The sequence below is a fragment of the Oncorhynchus masou genome, chromosome 5 (assembly GCF_036934945.1).
Source record: "Oncorhynchus masou masou isolate Uvic2021 chromosome 5, UVic_Omas_1.1, whole genome shotgun sequence".
Lineage (NCBI taxonomy): Eukaryota > Metazoa > Chordata > Actinopteri > Salmoniformes > Salmonidae > Oncorhynchus > Oncorhynchus masou.
The window spans coordinates 10825184-10839408 of record NC_088216.1 but is presented as its reverse complement, the minus strand read 5'-3'; the positions used below and the strand labels follow the sequence as shown (position 1 = coordinate 10839408).

Here is a 14225-nt window from a genome sequence, read left to right as displayed (position 1 = left end):
CCCTCTCTCCGAGTATTTCTGTCCGCCATCTTTGCTGAAGAAAGTCCAACAGCCACTTGTGCAGCAGCAGCCTCCCCCGGTCCGTGTGCCGAACCAATATGAAGTTTAAGATGCGATGGAACGGTTGACGAAAAAATAAATCACAGAAAAATTATATTGACTGATATTGATTTATTTAGGAGGGGACTAATTCATATTTTAGGACTGGCGACGTTTTAAAAATTATTATTATTATTAGTATATATGTGCGCCATCTTAGACCCAGTTTAGTTCTGTGTAGGGGTCCCTCTCTCTCCGAGTGTTTCTGTCCGCCATCTTTGCTGATGAAAGTCAAACAGTCACAAGTGCAGCAGCAGCCTCCCCCGGTCCAAGTTCCAACCCGATAGGAAGTTTAAGATGTGATAAATCACATATATATTGACTGATATTGATTTATTTAGGGGGGGATAATTAATATTTTAGCACTAGCGTTGTCTCTGATTCCTACCCTTTAACTTTTTGTCTGAAAATTAAATAAACATTTTACTCAACTGCGTTACCCACTCCAGTCAGCAGATGGCGGTCTGGGAATTTATGGTTATGCTGTTGGTGTGACGTATAATCTAGTGGACGGAACGCTTCTTTCAGCAGCAACAGTCAGTCAGACACCTCGGTAGCTTGCTAGACAAACCAGCCGAACCAATATAGCTCTTTAGACGCTTTCGTGTATATTAGCCACTGTGTTTTAAACCCATTTCTGTCGTCTAGTTAGTTATCTGATTTAATTTCATATTTACGGTGTTGTTGTTATTATTCAGCTAGCGGGGTGGTTAAGTTAGCATTAGCCTAGCTAACATCCCCGACCATGCGGTCACTAAGCTACTCTCCTTCTAATGAAGAGAAGGATATCACAGTAAAACAAGAAGTAGGGAGTGGGGCCGTTACTGTGAAAGAAGAGGAGGACGCGTTCAGAGTGAAAGAGGAGGAGGATGTTACAGTGAAAGGAGAGGATGTAGTTTATGGCGTGAAAGAGGAGGGGGAGGAGATGACTGTAACATCGAAAAAGGAGGAGGAGGGAGAAGAGGAGGAACCTGGATATCTGGGCCCGGTTTCCCAAACGCATCTTAAGGCATCCAATGGTTCTAACGAAGAATTTAGCCATAAGATGGTTTTGAGAAACCGTTCCCTGATTAACACTGGTTAGTACCGTCTTAACAACAGAGGCACAACAACAACTGATGTTTGGCGGAAATCTGCAATTGCTACATCCATATTGTGACCTTTAAATTATTTATTTACAGCCATTGATTCTTGAAGAATATGCCTCATGAGCTTAGTTCAACTGTTGTACCCCATCAGAACCCCAAATAAGTTATTTTTTACTATAATGTTTAGAAACAATGTATAGCAGTTAAGAACAAATTCTTATTTTCAATAACGGACTAGGAACAGTGGGTTAATTGCCTGTTCAGGGGCAGAACGACAAATTTGTACCATGTCAGCTCAGGGATGTGAAGTTGCAACCTTCCGGTTACTAGTCCAACACTCTAACCACTAGGCTACCCTGCTGCCTCAACATGGTTAAAACTATAATGGTGATATCATGGATGGTCAGTCCTTGCATCCATAGATCTGTCTGTAGTTACATTTTTCCAAACCCATAATAATTTTATTACCAAAATAGTGGTGGAATGACAGATTTGTTAATGTTTGAACTGCAGATTGCTGGGTTGTGTGGGGTTTGATGGTGTTGATATGACAGTCGCTGGACCCAGGTTTGAGTTCAGCTCAGGGCTACCCCCTGAATTCAATACACTATGAATACAACGACTGGCCATCCATGAGGTAATAATGATAATTTAACCAGTTTTCTAGGATATATAGTATATTCTAGAATTCATCCATGATGTCATAATGATAGTTTAACCAGGTTTCTAGGATATACAGTGGGGGGGGGGTATTTAGTCAGCCACCAATTGTGCAAGTTCTCCCACTTAAAAAGATGAGAGGCCTGTAATTTTCATCATAGGTACACTTCAACTATGACAGACAAAATGAGAAAAAAATTCCAGAAAATCACATTGTAGGATTTTTAATGAATGTATTTGCAAATTATGGTGGAACATAAGTATTTGGTCACCTACAAACAAGCTATATTTCTGTCTCTCACAGACCTGTAACTTCTTCTTTAAGAGGCTCCTCTGTCCTCCACTCGTTACCTGTATTAATGGCACCTGTTTGAACTTGTTATCAGTATAAAAGACACCTGTCCACAGCCTCAAACAGTCACACTCCAAACTCCACTATGGCCAAGACCAAAGAGCTGTCAAAGGACACCAGAAACAAAATTGTAGACCTGCACCAGGCTGGGAAGACTAAATCTGCAATAGGTAAGCAGCTTGGTTTGAATAAATCAACTGTGGGAGCAATTATTAGGAAATGGAAGACATACAAGACCATTGATAATCTCCCTCGATCTGGGGCTCCATGCAAGATCTCACCCCGTGGGGTCAAAATGATCACAAGAACAGTGAGCAAAAATCCCAGAACCATACGGGGGGACCTAGTGAATGACCTGCAGAGAGCTGGGACCAAAGTAACAAAGCCTACCATCAGTAACACACTACGCCGCCAGGGACTCAAATCCTGCAGTGCCAGACGAGTTCCCCTGCTTAAGCCAGTACATGTCCAGGCCCGTCTGAAGTTTGCAAGAGAGCATTTGGATGATCCAGAAGAAGATTGGGAGAATGTCATATGGTCAGATGAAAGCAAAATATAACTTTTTGGTAAAAACTCAACTCGTTATGTTTGGAGGACAAAGAATGCTGAGTTGCATCCAAAGAACACCATACCTACTGTGAAGCATGGGGGCGGAAACATCATCCTTTGGGGCTGTTTTTCTGCAAAGGGACCAGGACGACTGATCCGTGTAAAGGAAAGAATGAATGGGGCCATGTATCGTGAGATTTTGAGTGAAAACCTCCTTCCATCAGCAAGGGCATTGAAGATGAAACGTGGCTGGGTCTTTCAGCATGATAATGATCCTAGGTCCTGGAGTGGCCTAGCCAGTCTCCAGATCTCAACCCCATAGAAAATCTTTGGAGGGAGTTGAAAGTCCGTGTTGCCCAGCAACAGCCCCAAAACATCACTGCTCTAGAGGAGATCTGTATGGAGGAATGGGCCAAAATACCAGCAACAGTGTGTGAAAACCTTGTGAAGACTTACAGAAAACGTTTGACCTCTGTCATTGCCAACAAAGGGTATATAACAAAGTATTGAGAAACTTTTGTTATCGACCAAATACTTATTTTCCATCATTTGCAAATAAATTCATTAAAAATCCTACAATGTGATTTTCTGGATTTTTTCCCCCCCTCATTTTGTCTGTCATAGTTGAAGTGTACCTATGATGAAAATTACAGGCCTCTCATCTTTTTAAGTGGGAGAACTAGCACAATTAGTGGCTGACTAAATACTTTTTTGCCACACATGCAACAACAACCAAAGTGCATCTTCGTTCATTACAGGTATATTTGTTGTTAGGTGAAGTTGTGGGCCAATTTGGCAAACAGTGTACAAACCCTCATTGTCAGGTTGATGAAAAAGCCAAAGAGCATTTTACTGGTTGAAGTGTTTTTTGATTTGCGATGATGACACACACATTATATTAAGCAGGACATTCAAATGAGCCTTACAATATTAATGTAAAAGTAGTGTGAAATGGAGGTTACTTCCCTGAGTTTTCCCCCATTCACATTCAGAATACATTGTGAAAAACTTAAAAATCTTTGCTCACCATTTTTGCTCCTGGCAGATATACTACATCCATACTAGTGGTTTCCTCATTACCAGATATACTACATCCATAACTAGTGGTTTCCTCATTACCAGATATACTACATCCATAACTAATGGTTTCCTCATTACCAGTGTCACGGTGCTGACTTTTGCCTAATACCTGCAGCAAATGCCTCTACCCCGTCTTCTGGCTGGGCAGAGTTCTTTAGGATTTTAGTTACTGCGGTGTAACAAGGGCCGAGCCGTGCGGCCCTACCAACCCTTCTATTTCTTCATAATGGCCCTTCGTGTGAGTTGGGTTTGTTCCTTCGTTCACGTTGTCACTCCCTTATTTTCCGGTCTAGTATGAGGTCTTGGATAGATATACTCCTATTTAAATATTCTGAGTGTTATGGATTCCTCCTATATTTCCTTACCTTCAAGTTTCTTTACCTCTGTATATATCAATACCTAATAACTTCTTCTATTGGTTATTATGCTCGTCAGCAAGTGGTCACTTGGAAACTAGTATTGGTATATATTTTGACTCTCCTAAAAATATATTATTGTCCACACAATGATTTTTATTTTATTTTACTAGGCAAGTCATTTAAGAACAAATTCTTATTTTCAATGATGGCCTAGGAACAGTGGGTTAACTGCCTGTTCAGGGGCAGAACGACTGATTTGTATCTTGTCAGCACGGGGATTCGAACTTGCAACCTTTCGGTTACTAACCACTAGGCTACCCTGCCGCCCCAAATATTCTTTAGTGCAATCACTTTAACCTATAACCAGTGTCACTTTCTGTTCAGTGAGAGTGTTAAAGGCGTTTGCTCTCCAGATCGTTAATCTCGCCTAGTTGTCAAAGTTTCAAGCATTTATTAAAGTCACTCTGTTTTTTGTCTTATACACATTATTACAATTCAATGGTTATACAGTTTCCCAATACATCAATAATGCTCAATCAATCCTTAATGCTTTAAGCTATGCCAGATAATATTGTAAAACTTTAAATGCGTTAACACTTCTAACAATATTGACTAAATAGCAAAAATAGTTCAATTACCTTAAATGCTCAGCCCCTTGGTCACTTTCCTGTAATTGGTATTCTCACAGCACTAACGCTAGATTCCGAATTCCAATATCTTAATACACTTCCAACTCTGTGTATGGACTCAATATATTGAAACCGGTACTTGGCTGTGTCCTTGTATTGATAATCACATCTGTACTTGATGTCTCACTGTTTGACTGCCGCTTTGTCTGTGATCAAGAGGTGTCAAGACCCCTGTGTTTCAAATATGGTTCTAGTCTAACAAAAAGCGTATAGTGCAATAGTAAATTTACCTATGATGATTCTCCATATGAAGTCTGTCTCATATGTCAGTGAGTATCATGCCTCTCTTATGATCTCTGTTCTCTTTATATACCTTTTTACAGGGGGAGTTCGCAAGTTTCTGGAGCTGTGGCTAAACCACACTTTCACACTGACACTGCCCTGCTGCCTGCACCGGCTGCTTACTCGGGGACTGTAGATTGCTTACACTGAGTGCTTACTCGGGGACTGTAGATTGCTTACACTGAGTGCTTTCTCGGGGACTGTAGATTGCTTACACTGAGTGCTTTCTCGGGGACTGTAGATTGCTTACACTGAGTGCTTTCTCGGGGACGGGAGATTGCTTATTGCGTCATCTTAGACCTGTGTCTAAATGGAAGCTTCTTATTCTAAATCTAGGTCATGGACTACTAACTCCCATTCTGCTGCTTCCGTGTTACTGTTGGCTGATTCTACTTAATGATACCAGCTGGTTGTTTCTACCACTTGAGGCGGCGTAGGTGGCATGTCAAGTGTCAGCTGGGAGAAGTCTATGATAGGTATCTCCCCTGCTTCCCCCTGTTGTCCAGTTTCTGCAGGTGTGGTCCATGGTTCCATGAGGTCCCGTGAATGCCCTGTGTTGCTGTCCCATTGCTTGATGGAGTGGGCAGATTATTTTCATCTCTTGTCACACCAGATATACGACATCCATAACTGGTGGTTTCCTCATTAGCATGGAGGAGTTTATGCAATCAAATTGCCCTCGTGCCGCACAAACACAAAGGGGCCTGTATTGTAGACCAAAAGTCTTCTACCACACTGCTTAGAGTTTCAACAACAAGAATAACTTTTTTCTAGTTTACAATCTTAGATGTTACTACTTGTAGTATCTGGGATCTACATCTGTTTATATTAGTTACTGTGCTGTTACTAAGCAGTAATGCATTACGGCAGTGTTACGTTACTACACCTAATAGGAAATGCACACGAGCACTGGAATACCGGGAACTGTAGAGCTCGAGGGGTTTTTGACTAACTGTACTCCCGTCTCCTGCCTGGTCATTTCTCCACAACACAAATATCACACTACCAATGTGAAAACAAGACAAAATATGACTTCTTGCTCATTTTAAGACAATCATTTTAACATTCGTTACAGACATCAATTGTTGTACAACATCATGGCTACGCTGTTGGCATCAATTTTTACACATCAATTTTTACACTGGATTACTGCTGTTGTGGGCCTTTAATCATCTGTCTGACTTTGTTGTTCACACAGGAGAGAGACGTGACTATCGTGGATCCTCTGGGGAGCCTCAACAACCTCATGATGCTGAGGAGACAGAGAAGAGTCTCTCCAGATCAGAACACCTCAATAAACACCCGCAGAGACCCACAGGGAAGAGAACTCATTGCTGCTCTGACTGTGGGAAGAGATTCACATCATCAGGCATTAAAATTCATCAGAGAACACACACAGGAGAGAAATCTTATAGCTGTGGTCAATGTGGGAAGAGTTTTGGTCAATCTGGAGATCTGACCTTACACAAGAGAACACACACAAGAGAGAAACGTTATATTTGTGATCATTGTGGGAAGAGTTTTGTTTATGCTTGCCATCTGACTCAACACCAGAGAACACACACAGGAGAGAAACCTTATAGCTGTGATCAATGTGGGAAGAGTTTTACTTTATCTGGCAATCTGACTCAACACCAAAGAACACACACAGGAGAGAAATCTTATAGCTGTGAACATTGTGGGAAGAGTTTTGTTTATGCTTGCCATCTGACTCTACACCAAAGAATACACACAGGAGAGAAACCTTATAGCTGTGGTCAATGTGGGAAGAGTTTTAGTCAATCTGGAGATCTGACTGTGCACAAGAGAAAACACACAGGAGAGAAACCTTATAGCTGTGATCATTGTGGGAAGAGTTTTGTTTTTGCTTGCCATCTGACTCAACACCAGAGAACACACACAGGAGAGAAACCTTATAGCTGTGATCAATGTGGGAAGAGTTTTACTTTATCTGGCAATCTGACTCAACACCGAAGAACACACACAGGAGAGAAATCTTATAGCTGTGAACATTGTGGGAAGAGTTTTGTTTATGCTTGCCATCTGACTCAACACCAGAGAACACACACAGGAGAGAAACCTTATAGCTGTGGTCAATGTGGGAAGAGTTTTAGTCAATCTGGAGATCTGGCAGTGCACAAGAGAATACACACAGGAGAGAAATCTCATAGCTGTGATCAGTGTGGGAAGAGATTTGCTACATCTGGCCACCTGACTCTACACCAGAGAACACACACAGGAGAGAAACCATGGAGCTGTGATCAATGTGGGAAGAGATTTGCTACATCTGGCCACCTTACTCGACACCAGAGAATACACACAGGAGAGAAACCTTATAGCTGTGATCAATGTGGGAAGAGATTTGCTACATCTGGCCAACTGACTCTACACCAGAGAACACACACAGGAGAGAAACCTTATAGCTGTGGTCAATGTGGGAGGAGTTTTAGTCAATCTGGAGATCTGACAGTGCACAAGAGAATACACACAGGAGAGAAACCTTATAGCTGTGATCAATGTGGGAAGAGATTTGCGACATCTGGCCACCTGACTCTACACCAGAGAACACACACAGGAGAGAAACCTTATAGCTGTGGTCAATGTGGGAGGAGTTTTACTAAATCTAGCAGTCTTACAGTACACCAGAGAAAACACACAGGAGAGAAACCTTATAGCTGTGATCAATGTGGGAAGAGATTTGCTACATCTGGCCAACTGACTCTACACCAGAGAACACACACAGGAGAGAAACCTTATAGCTGTGGTCAATGTGGGAGGAGTTTTAGTCAATCTGGAGATCTGACAGTGCACAAGAGAATACACACAGGAGAGAAACCTTATAGCTGTGATCAATGTGGGAAGAGATTTGCGACATCTGGCCACCTGACTCTACACCAGAGAACACACACAGGAGAGAAACCTTATAGCTGTGGTCAATGTGGGAGGAGTTTTACTACATCTAGCATTCTGACATTGCACCAGAGAATACACACAGGAGAGAAACCTTATAGCTGTGGTCAATGTGGGAAGAGATTTGCTACATCTGGCCACCTGACTCTACACCAGAGAACACACACAGGAGAGAAACCTTATAGCTGTGGTCAATGTGGGAAGAGTTTTAGTCGATCTGGAGTTCTGACCATACACAAGAGAACACACACAAGAGAGAAACATTATATCTGTGATCATTGTGGGAAGAGTTTTGCTTCATCTGGCCACCTGACTCTACACCAGAGAACACACAGGATTGAAATTTCATAGCTGTGACCAGAGATCATCTGATAAAAGATCTCTGATCAAATATTAGTTAATACATACATGAAGGAGTTGTTTCATGATTTCAGTGAATTAATGTCACAATGTAGAATGATTTTTACATTGTAGTAGGAGTATTGTAATGATTTCATAATGTAGAAGCCTAAACGTGTGCCCCCTTATGAATTGATTTCAACATGTTATGGATATTAGCCTCATGGGGAAAATCCAGGCTCTGAAATGGAAGAGTACTATATCGGATCAAATCAAATGTATTTATATAGCCCTTCTTACATCAGCAGATGTCTCAAAGTGCTGTACAGAAACCCAGCCTAAAACCCCAAACAGCAAGCAATGCAGGTGTAGAAGCACGTTGGCTAGTAAAAACTCCCTAGAAAGGCCAAAATCTATGAAGAAACCTAGAGAGGAACCAGGCTATGAAGGGTGGCCAGCCCTCTTCTGGCTGTGCCGGGTGGAGATTATAACAGAACATGGCCAAGATGTTCAAATGTTCATAAATAACCAGCATTGTCAAATCATAATAATCACAATAGTTGTCGAGGGTGCAACAGATCAACACCTCAGGAGTAAATGTCAGTTGGCTTTTCATAGCCGGTCATTAAGAGTATCTCTTCCGTTCCTGATGTCTCTAGAGAGTTGAAAACAGCAGGTTTGGGACAGGTAGCACATCCGGTGAACAGGTCAGTGTTCCATAGCCGCAGGGAGAACAGTTGAAACTGGAGCAGCAGCACGGCCAGGTGGACTGGGGACAGCAAGGAGTCATCATGCCAGGTAGTCCTGAGGCCTGGTCCTCCGAGAGAGAGAAAGAAAGAGAGAATTAGAGAGAGCATACTGAAATTCACACAGGACACCGGATAAGACAGGAGAAGTACTCCAGATATATCAAACTGACCCTAGCCCCCTGACACAAACTACTGCAGCATAAATACTGGAGGCTGAGACAGGAGGGGTCAGGAGACACTGGGCCAAACAGGAAGGATATAACCCTAACCATTTGCCAAAGCACAAGCCCCAACACCGCTAGAGGGATATCTTCAACCACCAACTTACCATCCTGAGACAAGGCCGAATAAAGCCCACAAAGATCTCCGCCACGGCACAACCCAAGGGGGAGCGCCAACCCAGACAGGAAGATCACGTCAGTGACTCAACCCACTCAAGTGACGCACCCCTCCTAGGGACGGCATGAAGGTGCACCAGTTTGCCAGTGACTCAGCCCCTGTAATAGGGTAAGAGGCAGAGAATCCCAGTGGAGAGAGGGGAACCGGCCAGGCAGAGACAGCAAGGACGGTTCGTTGCTCCAGAGCCTTTCCGTTTATCTTCACACTCCTGGGCCAGACTACACTCAATCATATGACCTACTGCAGAGATGAGTCTTCAGTATAGACTTAAAGATTGAGACTGAGTCTGCGTCTCTCACATGGATAGGCAGACCATTCCATTCAAATGGAGATCTACAGGAGAAAGCCCTGCCTCCAGCTGTTTGCTTAGAAATTCTAGGGACAATTAGGAGTTGTGTTACACTTACCACGTTGGTGACCCACTTGAATCAAAATGCAACACTTCAAAATGTGGCATGCTGTTTTCTACAAATTGTCCTCTAACCAGGGATGTACACATTACTCCCAGATTCCGTGTGGTTTTTGAGCTGTTAGTTTTAACAGGACGTGCAATCTCATCTTCCCCTTTTTCGTGCAATTGATTTCAACGTGATGACAAATAAGTGTTGCGTTCCATTGTTTAGCGACCCTACATTTAAATGCATCACTCCAACATGTCGCTGTCTTCTGCAGGTTGTCCTCTAACCAGTGAGGTAAAATATATCTCCCATTTCCATGTGTTTTTTTTGTTGTGTCGGTTTCAACAGCACGTACAACCTAATTTCCCCCCTAATCGATATCAGTGCATTATTGCTATTTGTCAAAACATCAGTGTTTCTGGTGCTTGTGCAGTTTATAAGGAGCTTGTTTTAAAAATACAAGTAATATGATTATTGTGGCAGATGTTTGTGTATATAGCACATGTTATGTTTAGGTTTTCAATTTATCCCCAAACTGTTCCTGCATATTGGTTATTGATTTGGACACGTTAAAACTGTGTTTTGACATTGGGCTATCCCACCAAGCAAAATTATATTAAAAAGAGGTTGAAAATATGACTATGCAATCAAATATTTCATATTTAAATTTCATGTAACATTTGGTAGTGATATTTATTCATGCAACCAACATGACTATTTTTTGGTACAATTATATTGACATTGTTGCCCTGTTTTTAGAATATCGGGGTTAATTCTCACATGTGCCAACCCAAATGTACATTGGGGACTGGGCCCAGATGCAACAACATGCCTATCTAGTGAACCCTGAAAAGAGAGAGAAGCTCCGCAGTGAGGTGGAAAGTTATTACGGATATAGCAGGAGTTTAGAGGGTTCTTAGAACTATTGTGTGTGTTCTACTGAGGATGGGCTTCTGGGAGAAAACACTGACAGGAGATTTACAATGTCTTTTGGGTGATCTAACCTAAAGAGACCGCATTCCAGAGCATGAGTTAATGTTTCTGTTCTCTATGGTATTAGGGAGAGATGACCCCAGGGCCAGACCCTGGTCTCTACACAAAGAGTACTGTTTTTACAGCAGATACTGTCTGCTGTGAATTATAAGTATCTTTCATACAAATCTTAACCTTGTGACCCATTCTATACATCTGTTGTTGGTCATGTAGGTTGAAAGGGGTGTGTCTTAGCTATAAAAGACCCTTGTACTTTTGTCTCGTGGCTCTCAACGAATCATCTTGGGCTGATTTGTTGACCAGCCATCATTATCGTAGAGCACTCAATTGATTCACTTTATATGTGTGTGTTGTATTGACCTGCTCCCTTATTAATAAGTGAATAAAGATTTAGTTTAAGAATAAATCTGACTTGTGTGATAAGTTTGTTTCTCATTTGATATTAAAGAAATTAACCACCACATTTGGCAATGGGGATGTGAATCTTGACTTGGTGACCTGCTCCTGGCGACCTGGGTAAATCGTCCTCCCTCAAACTTGGAATATCATGGAGACCACACTTCGGGAACGGAGCAGATGGACCCACCTTAGACCTGAGAGGCAGCGAGCAGATTCTATACGCAAAGTTTTTTTTGAAGGTGAGAGTTTTTAGAAAATCCTCGTAGGCTTTGAGTGTGTATTCCTATGTGAGGGGGGCACCTTGGAGGCGTAAACAGGGCCGAGTCAGGGTCTGAGTGTATTCCTGTATGGAGGTGTAAACAGGGCCGAGTCAGGGTCTGAGTGTATTCCTGTATGGAGGTGTAAACAGGGCCCAGTTTACATAGGCTCTGGGTGTACATGCATGGGTTGCATTATCCTAGGAACTAACCATGAGATAGAAATTATGTTTGAATAGTAACATAGAAATACACTTAAATCAGATTATTGAAATTTGGATAATAAACAGGATGATATTTTAGAAAGCAGCAGGAGGTCTATAGTTCCTGGGAGGCTTGATTTTGCCGTGGTCTCTGGGAGGTTTAGAGAACTGTTGAGGATCCTATGGTCATTGTCTGGGAAACAAAAGTTTATTTTTTTATTCTGCTGGGAGTATGTTTAGAGAGCTGCTCTGTGGCTATGGAGAGTCCTTGAAAAAGCAAATGGAATGGTTGTCGCGAGTAGCTGATAATTTCTTACGTTTTCTATGGATTCTGTGAATATGAAAATATGATGAATTGATTACTAGAGATTTGATCAAGTAAAACTGGGAATATAATTAGATACAATTTAAACAACCCATATGTAGATGAACGTAGGTTTTGCGTTGGTATCTTTAATGGATAATTTGATAAAGATGAGGTTTAAGCATTATTAAACAGTCTACAAAGTCTGGGCAGTTGTCTCAGAAACTGATGGGAGTGTGTCCACTTTAGGATAAGTTACCCTTACGATGAAACTATAAAACGCTCACTGGATTTTTTCCGTCCGGGTACTACAATCGAAATAAAACTGCCCTTAAGGACTGAAAATCGGGGGGGTGTCTTCCCAGTATGAGAGGAGTTGCTATTGAAACAGTATAGCTTCCGTCCCACTCCTGGCCCGACCTGGGCTCGAAACAGGGACCCTCTGCACACATCAACAACAGCCAACCTCGAGGCATCGTTACCCATGGCTCCACAAAAGCCGCAGCAGTTGCAAAGCAACTACTTCAAGGTCTCAGAGCGAGTGACTTCACAGATTGAAACGCTGACGAGCTTGCCATTTCACATCGGTTTCACTATATTTATTGAATACACGTTTTTCCATAAAGTTAGAGTGAACCAAGGTGGCGGACTATTAATTTAAATAATGTCACAATGTAGATTGTTTTAACATTGTAGTCGGAGTATTTTAATGATGTCACAATGTAGAATATTTTAACATTGTAGAAGGAGAATTTTAATGATGTCACAATGTAGAATGTTTTAACATTGTAGTAGGAGTATTTTAATGATGTCACAATGTAGAATGTTTTAACATTGTAGTAGGAGTATTTTAATGATGTCACAATGTAGAATGTTTTAACATTGTAGTAGGAGTATTTTAATGATGTCACAATGTAGAATGTTTTAACATTGTAGTAGGAGTATTTTAATGATGTCACAATGTAGAATGTTTTAACATTGTAGTAGGAGTATTTTAATGATGTCACAATGTAGAATGTTTTAACATTGTAGAAGGAGTATTTTAATGATGTCACAATGTAGAATGTTTTAACATTGTAGTAGGAGTATTTTAATGATGTCACAATGTAGAATGTTTTAACATTGTAGTAGGAGTATTTTAATGATGTCACAATGTAGAATGTTTTAACATTGTTGATATTTTAATGATGTCACAATGTAGAATGTTTTAACATTGTTGAAGGAGTATTTTAATGATGTCACAATGTAGAATGTTTTAACATTGTAGTAGGAGTATTTTAATGATGTCACAATGTAGAATGTTTTAACATTGTAAGGAGTATTTTAATGATGTCACAATGTAGAATGTTTTAACATTGTTGAAGGAGTATTTTAATGATGTCACAATGTAGAATGTTTTAACATTGTAGTAGGAGTATTTTAATGATGTCACAATGTAGAATGTTTTAACATTGTTGAAGGAGTATTTTAATGATGTCACAATGTAGAATGTTTTAACATTGTTGAAGGAGTATTTTAATGATGTCACAATGTAGAATGTTTTAACATTGTTGAAGGAGTATTTTAATGATGTCACAATGTAGAATGTTTTAACATTGTTGATATTTTAATGATGTCACAATGTAGAATGTTTTAACATTGTTGAAGGAGTATTTTAATGATGTCACAATGTAGAATGTTTTAACATTGTTGAGTAGGAGTATTTTAATGATGTCACAATGTAGAATGTTTTAACATTGTTGAAGGAGTATTTTAATGATGTCACAATGTAGAATGTTTTAACATTGTTGAAGGAGTATTTTAATGATGTCACAATGTAGAATGTTTTAACATTGTTGAAGGAGTATTTTAATGATGTCACAATGTAGAATGTTTTAACATTGTTGAAGGAGTATTTTAATGATGTCACAATGTAGAATGTTTTAACATTGTATGTAGGAATGTATTGTAATGATGTTTAGAATGTTTTAACATTGTTGAAGGAGTATTTTAATGATGTCACAATGTAGAATGTTTTAACATTGTAGTAGGAGTATTTTAATGATGTCACAATGTAGAACCCTAAATGTTTGTCCCCTTTTCTATTGATTTCAACATGATATGGATATTAGACTCA

At 40.5% G+C, this 14225-nt stretch overlaps 1 protein-coding gene across 1 annotated transcript; it reads left to right on the top strand.

The window, feature by feature from the left end:
- The first annotated feature begins 626 nt into the window (after positions 1–626).
- LOC135532276 (zinc finger protein 271-like) lies at positions 627–11346 on the top strand. The gene is made up of 2 exons (XM_064959863.1): positions 627–1178; positions 6357–11346. Exons 1-2 carry the CDS (start codon positions 845–847, stop codon positions 8417–8419), a joined length of 2397 nt encoding a protein of 798 aa, XP_064815935.1. The 5' UTR covers positions 627–844; the 3' UTR covers positions 8420–11346.
- Positions 11347–14225: the final 2879 nt, after the last annotated feature.

Bases quoted from the DNA above. Each gene is read 5' to 3' on its own strand.
- LOC135532276 (XM_064959863.1), top strand. From the start codon at position 845: ATGCGGTCACTAAGCTACTCTCCTTCTAATGAAGAGAAGGATATCACA. The intron at 1,179-6,356 runs GTTAGTACCGTC...TTGTTCACACAG, and splicing joins CCGTTCCCTGATTAACACTG to GAGAGAGACGTGACTATCGT.